Here is an 18,496-nt window from a genome sequence, read left to right on the forward strand (position 1 = left end):
TCCTAGAATCCCAGACTGGTTTGGGTTGGAAAGGACCTTAAAGCCCAGCCAGTTCCAATCCCTGCCACGGGCAGGGACACCTCACACTAGAGCAGGTTGCTCCAAGCCCCTGTGTCCAACCTGGCCTTGAACACTGCCAGGGATGGGGCAGCCACAGCTTCTCTGGGCACCCTGTGCCAGCGCCTCAGCACCCTCCCAGGGAAGAGCTTCTGCCTTAGCTCTAACCTGAACTTCCCCTGGTTCACTTTGAACCCATCACCCCTTGTCCTGTTGCTCCAGTCCCTGATGAAGAGTCCCTCTCCAGCATCCTTGTAGGCCCATAATTCCTCCCGTTCTTCTCCAAAGCTATTTTTAGTGGCACTTACAGTTTCCTCTGTTAAAAAGCGAGTGCACAAACTGGTAACTGATTGTGGCAAAACTCTAACTTTGCTCCAGCAGCCCCAGAGAACTGCTGGAGTGTGGCTGTGTGAGCTACTGCCAGGACACACAGCACGCTGCCTGTGCGGGCCTAGGACGCCCTGCTCCCCACCTCCCTGCTCCCACAGCTCTGCAGAGCAGGTCAGCAGGGCGAGGGGGAAGTCAGAGCTGAGCCATGAAGTATTCTGCAGCTCAGCTTGTTTCAGACAACCCCCCCAGAGCAGCACCCCAGCACCAGGCAGCCCCTCACAGCAGTGGGGGCTCCCTGCCCCGGTGCAGGACAAGCTGGGCCCTGCCTGCTGCGACCCTCCCCTGCTGGGCAGTTCCACTACAGAACCCCCCCAGCCACACCAGGTAAGCTGTTTCTTTTCATCAAACGTGTGTGGAAGAAGAATAGTCGGTACCTTTGTCTTTCTGCCTTGTATGAGCTTGTAAGTTCATCGAAAAGCTTGCCATTCATTTCCATCAGGGTTTTCAGCACGTTGTACACCAGTGCCACAATGGTTCTGGAACAGAAGGAACACAAATCCATAGCATGACTCAACACAGGCCTCACTTCAGTAAACAAGTGCTCAGTTTCCTTTTTGGACGCTGAGCTTCCTGGTGAAGATTCTACTGAAAGATCAGTGAATTTGTGAAACAAAATCCTCAACTATCATTTCCTCTCAAAATCAGTAAATTGCACATTTAAACATGCTCTGAAATGGCTGTTTAACCTTAACATCCCGATTCTTGGCGTTGCACAGGGTGTAATTGTCAGGGCTGTGGCTGTACTGTGAAGCCATTCAATGATGTTAACATTTAAATCAAATTTTAACTATTTTATAGTATTTGAGTAACAAAATTTAAGAGTTGAGGGGAAAAAAAATAAAAATCAAACTCCTCCTGGCCAACAGCATCAGGCCTGGGCAGAGGAACCCAGCAGAGGAACCACAGGCACGTGGCTTCAGACACTCACTAAAAGCTCTGCTGGAAGGTTTCAGGGCAGCAGGGAGCTCTGCTCATGCGTACTCCATTAACGAATCGAGTGGTGACCATTGGATACTGGTTCCCAGTACCCTCCTTCCCTGAACAAACTGAACAGCTTGAGCAATAGAGGCTGTGCCTTGCACGGCTGTCCCTATTTCCACCTTGGGTGTTACTCTTTTCTTGTGCAAGCATTTGTCTTTCAGTAAATTATCTTCAATATTGTGGTGTTTATCTCCTTTAAACCCACTCAGTGATACAGAGAGATGCAAAACCAGCAATCAGATGGAACATGAAGCAGGTGCCCAGCATTAAGCTTATCACTGATGAAAAGAGGAAAGATCTTCCCATCTTTTCCCTCACCAGCAGTTCACCTGCACTCAGCAGCATTGATTGCAAGGCTGTGGGGCAGGGAAGCCTTGAGAAGAGCAAAAGAGCCACCTAAGGAAGCAGCCAGAGGTGCAGGTTTGCCTTTTCAATGGGCTCTGTCCACTGAGGCACTCTAAAACCTCCCAGGTGCACATCAGAGGCCTTACCCTCACTCCGAGCACACCTCTGCACTGAGCCCAGCCACACACCTTCGCTGGCTTGGCTTTCTTTGAACGCTGGCTTTCACATGGTTTGAAGACCAAACTGACTCAGGGTGCTGGCCTTCGGAAAGGAACAGCCTGATTCTCCAAAATTTATATTCAGGCCCAGCTGATACCTGCAACTGGACACACACCTAGATAGATCCAGAATGATTTCAGAGCCTCCAAGGGCTTAAAGCAGGACACCAGCTTCACTTTGGAGTTGTGGGAGTACCCGTCTACCCTGGCTTTTGCCTGTATGAGCTTTACCTCCTGCGCATGGACTTGCAGCTCAATTCCAGATGCTGGACATAAGCAAACTCGCTCTTTAGTATTTCAGTGGGATTACTGCTGCTTCAAATGCAGTATAAAATCACTAGTATTTAACTTTTGGCATTAAATATAAGGTGAAGTAGTCACTAATTTCTTACTACCACCCTTTACAGTGGTAGGCATTGCTCTTCTCTTGAGAGTATCTTGCCCCCTTCTTATCCCACTGGGCAGCAATAACTCCTTATGGAGACACTGACAGGATTTTGTTGATCTAAAGCAGGAAAGGACAGCAAAGCATAAATACAGCAGAAGCATCCTTTGGAGATGATTTTGGTCTAAGTAATATTAATTTGAATTTTCATTAAGGGGTAGGATGAAATGTGATTACAGGATGAAGAGCAGCATCCCATTTCCTCATACTTTCCCAGGAAATTCCGGGTCTCCATCATAACACTGCAGACCAGTGAACACATGCTACTGCCAGAAGCACTTAGCACCCATAATCTCACTGAGCTCATCTGATTTAAGTCAAAACGAAGTCATATTTACAAGCTTCTGATCCAAACCTGACCCAGCAGACAACTGATTTCTGGTACCACAGCTGGAGTTAAACATTACTTACGGATTCCAGTGTTCTTTGGAAATCTTGTACAAACTGCCAAACATAATGGGTAGAATTTTATCAATGTTCTCCTCGATCAGGCTAAGGATATATTCATTATTCCAGAAGTACAAAGCTCTTTCAGCAACCTGAAACACAAAGTTTAGGGGTCAAAAAAAAGAGAATTACTACAAGTTTGGGGTTTTTTCCCTTTTAATACTCTTTCTTTTTTACCTGAAAATGGGAACTTGACACACACTTGGATATTTGCTTAAATAAAGGCTCTTCTATTTTTTTGAACTGTGTCGGTTCTATTACATCTAAGATTTCTTCAATTTCACCTAAAAACATGACCTGTTGGTATGAAAGAAACACATGAAAAAGCATGAGAGTGTTTTATATCGCCTCTGTAAACAGAACCAAACCAAACAGCCCATACATCAACTCAGCAACCCTGCCAAGAACGCTGTGTGTGACTGTGTGTCAGCCAGCCATGGGCTCTGTGCAGCCTGGAAGAGCAGCATCTTCGAGCATGACTGCAGGGATTTCTGTCACCAGAGCTCTCCAAAGGGGCTTATGAAGTGAGAAATAGTTAATTCCAGGTTTAAATTACAACCAGCACCAGGGTGGGTGGCACAGGAGACTATGAACACTCACAGGAAGAGGGACAACGGCATAAAGGGACCCTGCTCTTAAAGAGCTGTCAGGGGGTGGGATCTAGTGGCATAAATCAAACTCCTGATCTTCAAACTCATTTTGACTGCATAGAAGAAAGCAGAAAAGATGAACTTCCAACACCATTTATTTTTGTACTATGGAAGAAGAACATACGCATTCTTCACCAGACACTTGGTATCTCAAGTGCTACATCAGTGTCAGGTTGCAAGTGACTACCTCCAACCTGGTCTGTACCTCACAAGAGACATCTCACCTCAAAATAGTTTCTCTATGGGGTATCTTTGTTGGAGTACAACTTCTAACGTGGTTTAACACGGTAACACCACAGCAAGAACAGGCAGACAAACTGACAAAGCACCTCGAGAAGCTCCAGGAAGTGCAAGATTGGTGCAGGGTCCCCTGGAAAGCAGAGCAGAGGTGCCTGCCCCTGCCCCGCTACCCTGCACAACACAGCAGGCACCACACCACCAGAAACAAGAGACAAAACCAACCTCTTTCTGACTGCACGTTTTTGGCCAAAATTTGAGCAGTCCTCTGATTACCTGTATTAAAAACACAAACAAGTTACAGCAGAACAAGTTTCTATTACATATTTGAGAAGATCTGAACAAAACAAAAAAGCACCCCAAACTAGTTTGTTTTTCCTCTTTTCCTTACCCAGAGGTTGAATGAAAACCAAATACAGCTAAATGCAGCTCCACTGAAATCATATACTGTGCTGTCCCATTTAGTATTCATCTGGTTTAGGTTATCAGAGTAATTCAGACCCTTATCATTTCACAGGTCTTTGATTATCTGGTCACGCTTGGCTCCCATCCCCTTAGGCTGGAGCACCTCCCGTTAGAACCTCTGTGGTTCTATGACTGTACACATTGGTAGGATCCTGGTAACACTGGATAAACCCCCATGAATTTAACTCTCCTGTACCTGGATTTCCCATAATATCTTTTGCCTTCACTTGTCTGTGCTTTGGGGAACCCCTGTCTTGGCATCAAGGCTGAAGCCCGAGCACAAGCGGTATATGCTGACTGCACTGCAGGGGAGCCACTGCTCTCCACCGCTTCCTCCGCTCTTCTGGAATGTGAAATATTAAGGACTGAAAACTAAAAAGAAAAGATGTGAATTTACACAGAAAATAACAGATTTTCTGTGTTTCTGTGTTGGAAATGATCTTACACAGGACTGGAAAAAAACCTTTGGGAAGCTTAATTAGAAAGCACAGCCCCAGGAGGAGCGGGGGGGGGCACAACAAACAGAGGCTGGGGGCCTGTCTCCTAGAAACAAACATCTGACGTGGCATCTAAATGACAAAATTAATGCTGGCTAAAAAAAGCAGCCTGTAACTCTATGTTTCAGAAGCAGAAACATTCTCAGAGCCTTAGAAACATTCACTGGAGGCAAAGACCTCTCTTTCTGTGACACAGCACCTAACTGATCAAACCAGCCGGAAAACTTCCTCAGCTATTAGAGTGCTGGAGCAGCTCCCATATGGAGACAGGCTGAGAACATTGGGGCTGTTCAGCCTGGAGAAGAGAAGCTGCGTGGAGACCTCAGAGCAGCTCCCAGTGTCTGAAGGGGGCTACAAGGATGCTGCAGAGGGACTCTGCATCAGGGACTGGAGCGACAGGACAAGGGGTGATGGGTTCAAACTGAACCAGGGGAAGTTCAGGTTAGATCTAAGGCAGAAGCTCTTCCCTGGGAGGGTGCTGAGGCGCTGGCACAGGGTGCCCAGAGAAGCTGTGGCTGCCCCATCCCTGGCAGTGTTCAAGGCCAGGTTGGACACAGGGGCTTGGAGCAAACTGCTCTAGTGTACGGTGTCCCTGCCTGTGGCAGGGGTTGGAGCTGGATGAGCTTTAAGGTCCCTTCAACCCAAACCAGCCTGATTTGTTTTTTGCCATGTTGATCTCCCCAGCTGGCTGCTCTGCTCACAGCTCTCTGCTACACAAGTGGCTTTCCAGAGACGAGCCTGGACCAGGCAGTTCTACCCACTGGCTGAATGGTGCGGGCAGCTGCAGGGCCAACGCCAGTGCCAGATGCAGGAGCAATCAGCTGCCATGGGCGAGAGCTTTGCCTTTGTCTGAGAAGGGGAGGAGAAATGTGGAGCTCCCCCGTTTCACTGCCATTACCTTATGGGGCAATCCTTCACTTCTAGAAATGAATCACATTTGCTTCTCTGGATTCATGATCTGAAGGAGTCTGTGTAAATACACTTTAAATCTAGGGCCATTACACTGTTGGTCGGCTGGAAACAGAATGACTCTGTGATGCACTATTGAGATTTTGTGTTTTTCAAGCACAGACCCCAACATTTACAGGTATCATAGCTCACTCTGCCAACACCTTCCCCCTTACAATGAAAGCAAGCCAAAAAATTTCAGACAAGCACATTTGCCAAAGAAAGGCTGCGAGAACCCAAACACCCCCAATTGGGACATGAATTTACTGCTCTTCAAAGCATACAACTGAGATAGCTGGAAGAGTCCAGTTTCCAGCACTTATTTTATGGTAAGAGTGTTGAATATACTTTGCTACAGAGACTCATATTCTCAACTTGATAAAGGAATGACATGATCAGAGTATAAGAGGGCAGACCTCAACAAGGTACTTACTCCTTGCTCCTCAGAGAGAGTATCAGCTTCCAGCTTGACTATGCCTTCCTACTGAAAAGCTTATATATGCTCATTTATGTTCGAAGATTGTATTCAAAGGAACATTCGACATGAATGCAGAGCTGAGATCTTGCTGCTCGTACTACACAAAACTCATAAGTTTAATATTCTTTCCTGAGCTCATGAAGTGACTTACACCAGCAGGCACTGCCTAGAAACCTTACATACAAGAACCCCATGGTTAGCCTGATTTCTTCATTGTAAAGGCCACTGCACTGAGCAGGGTTAGGTAACTCTTCTTGTCAAGGAAAAGGAGTTTGCTTCTCTGCAAACATCAGGACTGACCTAAGGCAGCCTGCCATAGCTACAAGAGCTTGCACTGAATGTCCTCTAAATTGACCCAGAGTGACACTCCCTGCCAGAAAAATACCAGGAAGGTACTTGTGGAGGCAGCCTGCTGAGGGGGTTCTTAAAATATTACTTGACCTAAAGCCAAAGAAAAATTTCAGATGCTATCTCATCAGTTGCCCCAAGATACAACATTGACTTTTCAAGCATTTCAGAAAGTTTCAGAGCTCTGCCTTATCTTACCAACTTTTATTCCTTTATAAAGCCAGTTTTGCTGTGTGCTCACGGTAATGACCAAAGCAAGCACAGGCAGTGACTCTGCAGCGAGTTAACCTTCCCTGTTCTGAATTTACCTTTACTGACCAAGAGGCAGCCAGAACCAGCTACATCATCCAGATGGAGCCCCAGGATTGCACCATGGCACTCCTATTTCCAAAGCCCTGCCTTCTTCACTGTCAAAGCTTGGGCCTGGATCCTGCATCACAGCTCTGTGAATTCAGATCAGTTCATTCAGTCTCACAGGTCTCCACGTAATACTACCCATTTTCTGCTCACGTCAGCTCTCAAGATGCTTGGGTGGTTTTATCACTTGGCTTAAGGAATAAGGCTCACACAATTCCTTTCTTGCCCTATCCAACAAAATAAGCTTATTGACCAGTATAGCTGGCAACACTGCAGTGCAGGGGGAAAGAAAGTGCTTCAAGGAGACAAGGCACATTTACAGTTGGGTCAGCCACCTTCCACCACCCACAGAGTAACTTTTCTGATGAGGAACAGCAATACTTAATGGATGTAAGGACAGGAAAAGGGGAAACCACTTTAATCTGAAAGAGGGTGGATTTACATTAGATCTAAGGCAGAAGCTCTCCCCTGTGAGGGTGCTGAGGCGCTGGCACAGGGTGCCCACAGAAGCTGTGGCTGCCCCATCCCTGGCAGTGTTCAAGGCCAGGTTGGACACAGGGGCTTGGAGCAACCTGCTCTAGTGTGAGGTGTCCCTGCCCGTGGCAGGGGTTGGAGCTGGAGGAGCTTTGATGTCCTTTCCAACCCAAACTATGGTTAAATGGCTGTGCAGAAAACAAGCTTCCACTGCAATCCCAGTGGAGATCCACACTGTTCCCACTAAACTGCTCATCTTTTCTTTTCCTTTACAGAAGAATTTAGATTTTGCATAACTTTTCATTTTCCTGTTACAAAAAGGGATTTAAATATCAACTGAAAGGATTTAAACATCAACATACCCCTAATGGAAAGATTTCCAAGTGCCCAACTAAACCCAGTTCTGTTCTGGCTGGTCTGACATCAGCCTGTGTCCCCGTGAGCTGCTGCACTGCCCCGAGCCTGTGCTCTTCTTCACAGGCATTGCCAAAGCCCCAGCACAAAGAAGTGCTGCAAACCCCTCTGAGCTGAGCTGTCACTGCGCATCACAGAGATTCAGCCTGGCAGGAGCCTGAAGCACCTGTACAGCTGCTGAGAGGTGCCCCAGGAACTGAAGGGACAGAACAGGAACATTCAGAAATTCAGAGCCCTTCCTGCCTAAATAAAGTGGTGTTATTCTTTCCGACTTTTATTTTGGGACTGTTTATTCCCTAAACTATTTCAGCTTTATGCAGGAGCTAGGCACAAGCCACCAGCACCAAAAATAGTGGGATTCTACTTGTTACCAAGAGGGAAGACAGTTGTTAGAGGCTTTCTCATATGAGGTGATTTGCATGATACCGATGGTTTGAACTTCAAGTTACATTTGTGCCCTATCTTGGTCACGGGTTAAGAGGTAACTGCCCTTTCAAACACTGTTCTAGATTTAAAAATACCCCCCCAAATGCCTCTGGCTCATGAAGGCAGCACAGACAGTGCTGCTCTACAACTCCAGCAACTTACACGGCAATATTTAGTTGAAATTAAAAATAGAAAACCATCCAACTGAAGAAACACACTTACAGGCTCTGTTAAAGTTGTATCTTTTTCCAGGAACTGTACAACACAATAGGCGAGCTAGAATGGAAGGCAGATGCTTATTTAGTTTAAACAGACACTGTTTAGACATTGCAGTATAACAAGTATCACAACTTACAATGGAAGCACTTCAGATCAGGGCAAGAGGGGACCCAACCCAAACCCCACCATGCAGTCATTTTGAGTTCTTCCAAACTAAACAGAACAGCAATTAAAGCAGCAAGATACACAGGCGTGCTCTACCCTACTAAAGCTTCCTGCATACCAAAAACCTTCCTTTATTTTTCCCCTCCTCCCCCCAGCCTGGAAGAAAATTACTTGTAAGCTTGACAGGTATTTCCCTAACTCAAATCCAGCACCCAGACAGACTTCCCCTCAACATATTATGTTAAATATACATAGTAAGATACATTTCCTGTATTAACATTACAAAACTGCAATTTCAAATATCTATACAGAGGTAAAAAAGGTGGAATTTTCAGTCAAAAAAGAAAGTTTTGTAACAGGTTTGTCTGAGCACACATTGCTCAAGTACTAGACATGTCCAGCACACAACATTCAGCAGTGAGATTACAGGCAAAAGCATTTGAAGGTGTTGCGTGGCCACAAGAGATGAGGCAGCTGAGCAGCCTGTCCCGAGCAATGGCCAGCAACAGACACCCATGAAGAGTGTCTGAAGCAGGGGAAGCCAAATGTCATCAAGTCCCCAGCACATTTTCCCCCAGCCTTAGTGAGTCCTGCCCAGGAAAGTCATCATAGGCCGAAGTGTGATATTTTATGTTACCTAATTACTTGTTGTTCAGTTACTCAGCACATAGTCAACTAACTAAACAACCATACCTCTGCCCAGCACAGAAACCATACAGAACTCCTATTACTAAAGTAGTTACAATGCCAGATTTCATTAAGACTGATTTTAAGAAGTCACAGGTTTTTTCATCTCGCAATACAAAGCAAAGATGAAGATTATGGACATGTGCTACACTTACATTTCAATACTTAGGATGCTGGAATTCAAGCATCACCTTTCTCTCTTTTTTTTAATCTGTTATCCCAAAGCTGGTAATTACAATTCTGTAATTACAACAGGTCTAATTTATTTCTGTTACCTTTAGGCTAAGGATGTATACACGTAGCTTCAACAAATAATTAATGTCACACCTTAATCTCATAAAATCCCATTACATATGTTGTGTGGTAATGCTCCATTCACAGACACAAAGACTCAAGCTTAATTCAACTTTAAGGCTTTAACTTTTAAGAATAGGCTAAACCTGTACTGTACAAAGCAACCAGACCACCCCGACTGCAAAGCTGATGTGATGCTGGTCTCCACCTCCAGGATAATACACAACAAGAACACCCAATGCTGAAACTGCATGTGGCAACAGTGCTTTATGAAGGGAGGGGGGAGTAGCCTGGTCAGCAAGATAAATGCTACTTTGGGGTCCACAGTACAGCTGAATTAATAGGGCTCTCTCAGGTAGTGATGAACATACGTGATGTCAAACATAGCACAGGAAAGAGGCCAGTCTGCTGTACTGACCTGCCAGTGAGAGGACCTTTGGCAAGCCACTGGTCCCTTCCATATCAGTGACTCATTCCATAGAGCAGCCTATTGCACAGCAATAAGCCACAAAGACAAGTGATTTAATTAACTTAAAACTTCATAGGAGAATCAGGAATTAACTTGAGCTCTGACTCAATCCTGTTTGTAACTCTACAGTCATAATGACTTTGCTTTATTTAGGAACTCATTTCCTTATATCGTTAGTCTGTAAGGAGCTGTATTAGTGGCTAAGTTAACAAAGCAAGTTTTTAATTAGCCACAGCAGAATTGCAAGTCTGCATCAAATGGATTCAATACTCAAGTGCCATATGTCTGGAAAGGACACACATTATTCCTCAAATAAAAAGCTGTATGTCTGTGCAAAGTGTAAGCATGGAAGTCAAATGAACTGCAGCACTCTGACAGTGTGTCAGGATCTACGTAATTTCTAGCTGGATTAATCCAGAGACATTCCTGCCATGTATATCCAGCATTCCCCTCCCCTCCCTGGCACTGGTATGGTTTTAGCAATACAAAAGCACTTCCGAAGTATGTACCTGGCCATCCTCAAAGTTCCTTTATGCACAGCATTTAGGTTACATAAAGGAAGTGATAACAGCACAGGGTCCTGGGATTAAATGAAGCTTAAAGTGTGACAAGACTAGCAAGCAAGAAAGCTTCTCACTTCAGTTGACATGACTTTGACTGTTACATTCTTTCACTTTTAATATATGCTAAATATTATCTCAAAATTAACATTTAGACATAAGATCTGTAAGATTATTTATTTTAAGAGTGCCTGAATTTGCAAGTATTTTGGAATATTGACAGAACAACACATCCTGCTTTAGATTTCCTTAGTTTCAAATGCAAATACAAAAAACCCCCACCAACTCTTAAAAATAGGCAAACGCTTACCTGTGCATGAAACAAAGCTAATCCCTTTGCAGTATGCATGGGAATCAGAACTTTCATAAGGAACTGTTTGTGTTCTGCTTTCAGTGGCAGTGCAAAGCCATTGATAATACTGAAAACAGGAATAAGCAGGGTTTATTTTTTATGAAAATCTATTTTTCCCAGCAAGTCAAGAATTTATGTAACTTCGAGAGACACCCCATTTCTGATTCCATTTCTAAACCTGGTTATTTTGAAGCCATGAAACAGCTCTACATATGCATAACCTTTAAAGCTATCATGAGAGTTTAGACTTTTGGTAGGAATACTCAAGAACCACAGCAGGAGTCAAATAATACTCTTTAGATGAGCTGAAGCATTTTGACTGCGACCTTGACTAAGTAAAACCATCCACAGTAAGTCTTGCTGTCTAACTGTAAAGCTCAGACAGATGCAGGAGGAAGCTGATCCATTCCACCCACAACCACAAGCCACTTGCAGAGAAAGAGACATTGTGGCATATGTTCCAAAGGAACTTTTAACAGTGCAGTTTGAGGCTGCTGAACAACCCTCCCCTCCAAAAACAACATTTAAAAGTTCTCACTGATTCAGTAATCTTGTATCAGTTGTAGAACAGACAAAAGTCCTTCTGAAAGAGGTTGGGGTTTCTCTTCTCCCTACATTCTAGCTAACTCTGAGAAAACAATGGCATTCCTTTCATTTGGTTTTCGTGACTATTTGTTCCACAGTAGTTTCACAATGGTTGGATTTTCAGTTGGACCAGTAATATTTATAAAGTTTTCTACTGTAAAATGTGTGTGACAGTTTTGGAGACAGAGTAAAATATTACCATAAAAACCTTCAAAGTGAAAAATTGTATTAGTGAAATAATGTCAAAACTCAACCCACCCACCCCCCTCCCAGCACTCACAAGGCTTTTCTGAATAGAATTTGAAGAAAACCAGGCTGCTGAAGAGTAAAGCATTTCATTCAGCACAAGGGCAAAAGTTAACATTCAGTTTTGGAATCCAAGAACAAGGGGAGTTGGAAGTGGATGATCTTAAGGTCCTTTCCAACCCTAACTATTCTATGATTCTATACAAGACAAGGAAGAGTAGATATTCCTGACAAACAAGGAGCCTTGAGAAATATTTTGTCAGTCATCTGTAAAACTTGCACCTAAACAGAATAATTTATACTCTCTACCTTCATTTGATATTCACATGGTGACCCAGACAGTATTAGATCAGTGACTGCACTTCATCACTCGTTACTGTAGTATTTTGCTTCCCCTCCATTCCCAAAGCAAGCAAACAGAAGCAAACACCCACAACATTTTGTATCTGTCAGATCAAACTTACCTTCCTAGTATCTCAAGAAGTTCAGCAACACCATTGAAGTGCTCTGTTTCATAGATAAACCTGTTACCAAAAAAAGACATCAAAATAGAGGATCAGAGATCCCAAAGAAACCATAAAGGCAAGATAAAATATTCCTCAACCTGGTCACACACGCACACAGAGCATACCTGAGGAAAATGTTGTTGATCTGCTTCCTGATGAATGCTCTTAAACCAAGGAACTTCCCATAGATTCTATGAAGAACTGTCTTTAGGAAATCACGTTCTCGTGGGTCTTCACTATCAAAGAGCTCCAACAACTTGAAAAATGAAATTGAAATGTATTACTTCTGAAGGACTTCAATTTTGTTATGTTATAACCAATTCAAGTATTAACTTTCATTTACAAGTTGGCATTAGAAGAACCCCAATCATTTTAACCTTAAATCATTTTTAGGTCAATATTATGTCTTCAAAATTAGATTTTTAATAAAGCTGCTTATTAAAAAGAATAAAGAAACCAACAGCTTCATTCCCTTCATGTTGTATAATTTGTCTGTATACAACAGACAAAGCAATTCCAACAACTGTTATACTCTCAAAAATGAAAATTGAGTTTATCAAACCTTAGGGTAAGTGGTTTACACTTGGTCTTAAAGAAATCAAAGTGAACTGAGTCTGTGTCAGTTACAATTTCTTAATCAAAATCCTGTACTGCTCATCTCAAAACTACTTACAATCTTGAAGGTTAAGCAAAAGCATTCCCATACAAGAAATGTCACAATTAATAATTTAATTGGGGGGGGGGGGAGTGTTCATAAAAGAAGCATAAGATACCAAATTATTAACCAATTCCTGCTAATACAAACTAAATGCAGTAAGTAGCTAGGAAGATTTTCCACCCGTTTTTTTCTTGGAGAAAGTTTGCCAAGGAAAGACCATACTCACTTGAAGACATCAAAAGACATTCCCATCCCACTAGAGCCCATTATTGCAGTGATTTTATTTCCCCTGCAGGTCCAAGTAAAAGCGTGTTCAGAAACACTACCTGCACTACACAGATTAGTAACTTATCTCAAGCAGTCCTCAGCCTCTGCTCAGTCCAGGTCTGTGGGCTTAGGTATGCCTACAGCAAGCAGCAGCAGGGACTGGAAACGGCTGTTCAGGAACTTTGTTCAGGCTCATTTTCATATTTAGGAGGAATTTCTCAAGGTCACTACTCCACTTCTTCCCCCCAATATATACATACATATATATATACACACACACACACACACATATATCACTTCATTGCATCCTCTGTCTTGTACTGTACAGAAAGATCAAGTGAAAAGTCAGGAACTGAAACACTGCAACAGGGTCAATATTGGATACCCACAGTCAAAAGTTCATCAGCAGCTTCAGGCCTAAGCTTTGTGGGAAAGTTGAAGAAAATAGAGAAGGAAACACCTCTAAACAAAACCAGTAAAACCAAGTAAGTGAAAATTAAATGCAGCCACTGAAGGTGGGCAGGGAAATTGTCCACCTATGTTTTTACTCTTCATTGCTGTGCTGGCCTGCCAGCACTCACTCTGCAGATACTGTGCTTTTCCTTAAACAACTATTTTGACATGGTAGAAGAAAATCCCCACTGAGTAACCTTGGACAAAAATTGTTATGGTATTTCTACAGCCCAATTCCCTGAGAAGTTGTATTTAATATGAAATCTCACTTCACTTTCTAGCTCGTAATTACTTTGCAAGGTAAAGCACAATTTTCCTGTGTTCAGGAAAATTTTCCTTCTCTGGTTAACGAACAATAGTAAAGAGAATGACACTATCTAGTCACGAGTTAGCAGATGTTGGAACACATTTCATGTCCAAGAAGTACATGAAGTTTTTGCAAGAAAAAAAGGTTGCTGCAAGTTTTCCCATGATAAATCTATGCAAAAACAAAGATAAAAGCACTATAAAAATTCAATCAGCACATTGTTGATTTGACTGCAAGTTACAAATCTTTAAGAACACAACCTGTGTTTACAGCTTAAAACTACCTTGCACTGCAAAGCACTAAGGTTGATAACTGAAGACAAAGTGTTTCTGAAGTCAGTAATTACATCTCGCCTGTGTGGTACAATGTGCTGTTTATGTGGTGTTTGGCAGAAACCACTGTTGGAACAACTCAAATTTAACCCTGTGTCAGCTCCACTTGCAGCACTGTGTGCAGTGCTGGTGTCCTCAGCATAAGAAGGACATGGAGCTGCTGGAGCAAGTCCAGAGGAGGCCACGAGGATGAGCAGGGGCTGCAGCACCTCCCGTATGGAGACAGGCTGAGAACATTGGGGCTGTTCAGCCTGGAGAAGAGAAGCTGCGTGGAGACCTCAGAGCAGCTGCCAGTGTCTGAAGGGGGCTACAAGGATGCTGCAGAGGGACTCTGCATCAGGGACTGGAGCGACAGGACAAGGGCTGATGGGTTCAAACTGAACCAGGGGAAGTTCAGGTTAGAGCTAAGGCAGAAGCTCTTCCCTGTGAGGGTGCTGAGGCGCTGGCACAGGGTGCCCAGAGAAGCTGTGGCTGCCCCATCCCTGGCAGTGTTCAAGGCCAGGTTGGACACAGGGGCTTGGAGCAACCTGCTCTAGTGGAAGGTGTCCCTGCCCATGGCAGGGGGTTGGAACTGGATGATCTTAACGTCCTTTCCCACCCAAACCATTCTATGATTCTAATATTCTCCTTGTCTGTGCAGTCCACCTGGTAAGTTAAGCTAGAGAGGTGATCTGTAAATCTGGGGGTGAGAAAACCTCTCTACTTACCTGCTGTACAAACTTCTGGTCAATATACCGCTTTGCAATGCTGGGCTGAAAATCCGGGCTCTCCAAAAACCTCAGGAAGAATTCATACACCAACTACAAACACCAAAATGAAGATTCTCAAGTTAGTTAAGTGCACGGTAACGCAGATCTCAGGCCCACCACCACAGTGTCAGTGGGGCTGTTCACATGCTGAAAAAAGCATGAAACCGAAGCCTGACACATCACTGTCTAATCACAACCTCTGATGGAATTCACCGAAACAGTTACAGTAAGTATCAAGAACACCAATTCCCAGAAGAGTCAAAGTTTAGTAAACAATTCACTGAAAATATCACTATTAGACAAAAAGCAAGTTTAACTATTCCATAGTTATTTCATATTCCATAAATTCACATTTCCTTCTATATTACGGATTTATTTTGTAGAAATAACTTTACAGCCCTGAGGGTAAAATTAAATGTTCTAACACCACGTAATTCCTTGAACACATAAGAAAAATTTGCTAAGTGTTCCTGAAATTAAGTTACAGCTGAAAACTCCAAAAATTAAAAGTAATTAAAAAGCTGAATGAATACAGAGAAACTGAAGAGTTTGGCTCAACATTACGTTTCTATATCCTAAATCAAACAACAAGACCCTCTGCACATTTATCTTCAACCCTTTCTATTTTGTAGTGTGTTTGTTGAGCTCAAGTCCCCATCTGCTATGAACCCACAATGCCCACAGATGGAAAAAGAGACAGGAGAGAGCACTAGTGAGAGCCTGAGGTAGCAGAGAGAGGCAAGAAGAAGCCAGAGCACAAGTCCCATATTTTGGGGTTCATCAGAAGTCCAAGACACAAAATACCGCAATACAGTATTCTGTGTCTTGGACTACAGCGTACAACAGTACTACAATGGCAGATGTGTGAAATACACATAAGGCACCTCTTAACCAAGACAGAATTGAGAGGAAACATGTTGTATGTTTAGACACATTCAGGGCTGTTTATATTGTCAACACCTATTTCTTAACTCCATGTTAAACTGGTTAATAATGATACTAAAATACAAGTTAGATACATAAAGACGTCACTGACTGGACTTCTCAGTAAAAGCCACACAGAGCCGTGGTCATACTCACAGGCAGGTATCTGAACTATTATCACCCCGAGTACTTACTAAACTGAGAGCCAACACCTGAGTAATTCAGGATTATGAAGTTCACCTGAGAAAAGTGCTTGACAACAGGTACTTTTTATCTAGAACATCTGAGATGACACCTAGCCTCAAGGAGGGTATTGCTCTACCTGCAAAGCAGAAGCTCAGAAACACAGATAGACCTGCATTTCCCTTTCCCTTCCTCCCTCTGACAGACTGTAACCAGAGCTTTCCATATCAGCAGTTTAAATGTATACAGATTTCATGTAAGAATACTGTACTAAACCCCAAGCTTCCCTCAACAGCCTTAATTTGTCTTCTTGTGCATAAGAAGACAAATTAAGGCTGTTGCACAAGAGACAACATAGAACAGAACTTCTAAAAGCTTGGTAACAGACAATCCAGTAACATAATTCTAAGTATTCCCATACTCCAGGCTCTGACCCTGTAGCTGCACAAGAGACAACATAGAACAGAACTTTTAAAAGCTTGGTAACAGACAATCCAGTAACGTAATTCTAAGTATTCCCATACTCCAGGCTCTGACTTAGAAAGAGATAAACCATGGCTGTTTCATGTCTTCATCAATGACACAGACAGCAGGATCAAGTGCACCCTCAGCAAGTTTGCAGGTGACACCGAGCTGAGAGGTGCAATTGATGCACCCAAGGGAAGGGATGGGATCCAGAGGGACCTGGACTTGAGAGGTGGGCACATGTGAACCTCATGAGGCTCAACAAGGGCAAGTGCAAGGTCCTGCACCTGGGTCAGGGCAACCCCTGGTATCAATATGGGCTGTGGGCAGGAGTGACAACAGCCCTGAGGAGAAAGAATTGGGGGTACTGGTGGATGAAAACCTGGACATGACCCGGCTTCAGTGTGCGCTTGAGCCCAGAACCCCCAATGTGCTGAGTGCACCCCCAGAGTGTGAGCAGCAGCTCAGGGAGGGGATCCTGCCCCTCTGCTGTGCTCTGGGGAGACCCCCCTGCAGCCCTGATCCAGCTTTGGGGAACAGCACAAGAGGGACATGGAGCTGCTGGAGCGAGGCCAGAGGAGGCCCCGGAGCTTCTGCGAGGGCTGGAGCAGCTCTGCTCTGGAGCCAGGCTGAGAGAGCTGGGCTGGGGCAGCTGGAGAAGAGAAGGCTCCTCAAGGGGACACCTTAGAGCAGCTCCGGTGCCTAAAGGGGACTTGAAAGAAAGATGGGAACAAACTTTTTAGCTGGGCCTGCTGTGACAGGATAAGGGTTGATGGGGTTAAATTAAAAGAGGGGAGATTCAGGCTAGATACAAGGAAGAATTTTTTTTACAATGGAAGCAGTGGAACACTGGAACAGGTTGCCCAAAAAGGTGCCACGTCCCTGGTACAGATGCCACATCCTTGGTAACATTCAAGTTCAGGTTGGACAGGGCTCGGGGAAGCCAGATCTAGTTGAAGATGTCCCTGCTCCTTGCAGGGGGGTTGAACTAGAGGAGCTTTGAAGGTCCCTTCCACCCAAACCATGTTACAATTCTACTGATCTTTTTCAAGCTAGAAACAGCATAAATTCATTAGTGGTTTGTATTGAAATAGGAAACATACAGCTGGAGGGAGGATTTTAGCACAGCTTCATAGGGATTAATTTTGGCATCAAATTTCAATCAGTATTTCTGTAATAAATTCTTATAATTAAATCCTTCTGTCAGTGACCACCACAATAACTAGTCATGTGTGTAAACTGCTTAGACAATGACACAACATTGGAAGCTATTACCAGGGAAAAAGAAAAGAGAAAGAAAAGAAAGAAGCATGTCAGCTTATCAGTAAGAAAGAACAAGCTGACACTGAGGGCCTGGAGTAAGAAATACAGCATGAAACTCAAGCATTGCAACGTCACAGTTAGAGACTGAAGAAAAAGCTCTGCTTAGGCAGCCTTCAAGCTGAGAAAGGATGATTAAGATCCATCTACTCGATGAAGACATGGAAATGACAGATTAAATCCTGGGATATTCCAGGAAGATACTGACAGTACAGATAGAGATGTCCAGTCCTACACATGCTTGAGGAAATGTATTCAAACCTGAAAGGATACACAGAAGGAGCCAGTAGAACTGTCATGGGACAGAGAACCTTTTACAACTGATGACTAAACTGGTATGGTTTGTTTTCCCAACAGGACAGGGGGAGGGAAGGACAATTGTGGCTTCTTTCCATAAATAGATATAGGGACTGCAATAAATATCAAGCAGAAGAACTAAGTTAAAGCATAATGCTGTAACTTCTTGGTACAAGCCGTCCAAGATTAAGTTTAGGTTATCAACTACAGTCAAATCCAAGGTACATGTCATCTATAAAACAGAACAAGTCAATATTAACCCAAGATCCTCCATACCTGAT

The 18,496-nt window shown here is 43.7% G+C and overlaps 1 protein-coding gene across 1 annotated transcript in view; it reads right to left on the reverse strand.

The window, feature by feature from the left end:
• PPP2R5A (protein phosphatase 2, regulatory subunit B', alpha) overlaps nucleotides 1-18,496 on the reverse strand; it is a 42,719-nt gene that overhangs the window by 311 nt on the left and 23,912 nt on the right. Inside the window, exons 4-12 of the mRNA XM_010009477.1 lie at nucleotides 14,985-15,077; nucleotides 12,386-12,516; nucleotides 12,219-12,278; nucleotides 10,882-10,990; nucleotides 8,400-8,453; nucleotides 3,996-4,046; nucleotides 3,061-3,180; nucleotides 2,848-2,975; nucleotides 822-923 (exon numbers count right to left, since the gene is read on the reverse strand). Coding sequence (XP_010007779.1) covers nucleotides 822-923; nucleotides 2,848-2,975; nucleotides 3,061-3,180; nucleotides 3,996-4,046; nucleotides 8,400-8,453; nucleotides 10,882-10,990; nucleotides 12,219-12,278; nucleotides 12,386-12,516; nucleotides 14,985-15,077 — 848 coding nt within the window. The remainder of the gene's footprint in view (nucleotides 1-821; nucleotides 924-2,847; nucleotides 2,976-3,060; nucleotides 3,181-3,995; nucleotides 4,047-8,399; nucleotides 8,454-10,881; nucleotides 10,991-12,218; nucleotides 12,279-12,385; nucleotides 12,517-14,984; nucleotides 15,078-18,496) is intronic.

Source organism: Nestor notabilis, unplaced genomic scaffold, assembly GCF_000696875.1.
Source record: "Nestor notabilis isolate BGI_N333 unplaced genomic scaffold, ASM69687v1 scaffold8922, whole genome shotgun sequence".
Classification (NCBI taxonomy): Eukaryota; Metazoa; Chordata; class Aves; order Psittaciformes; family Psittacidae; genus Nestor; species Nestor notabilis.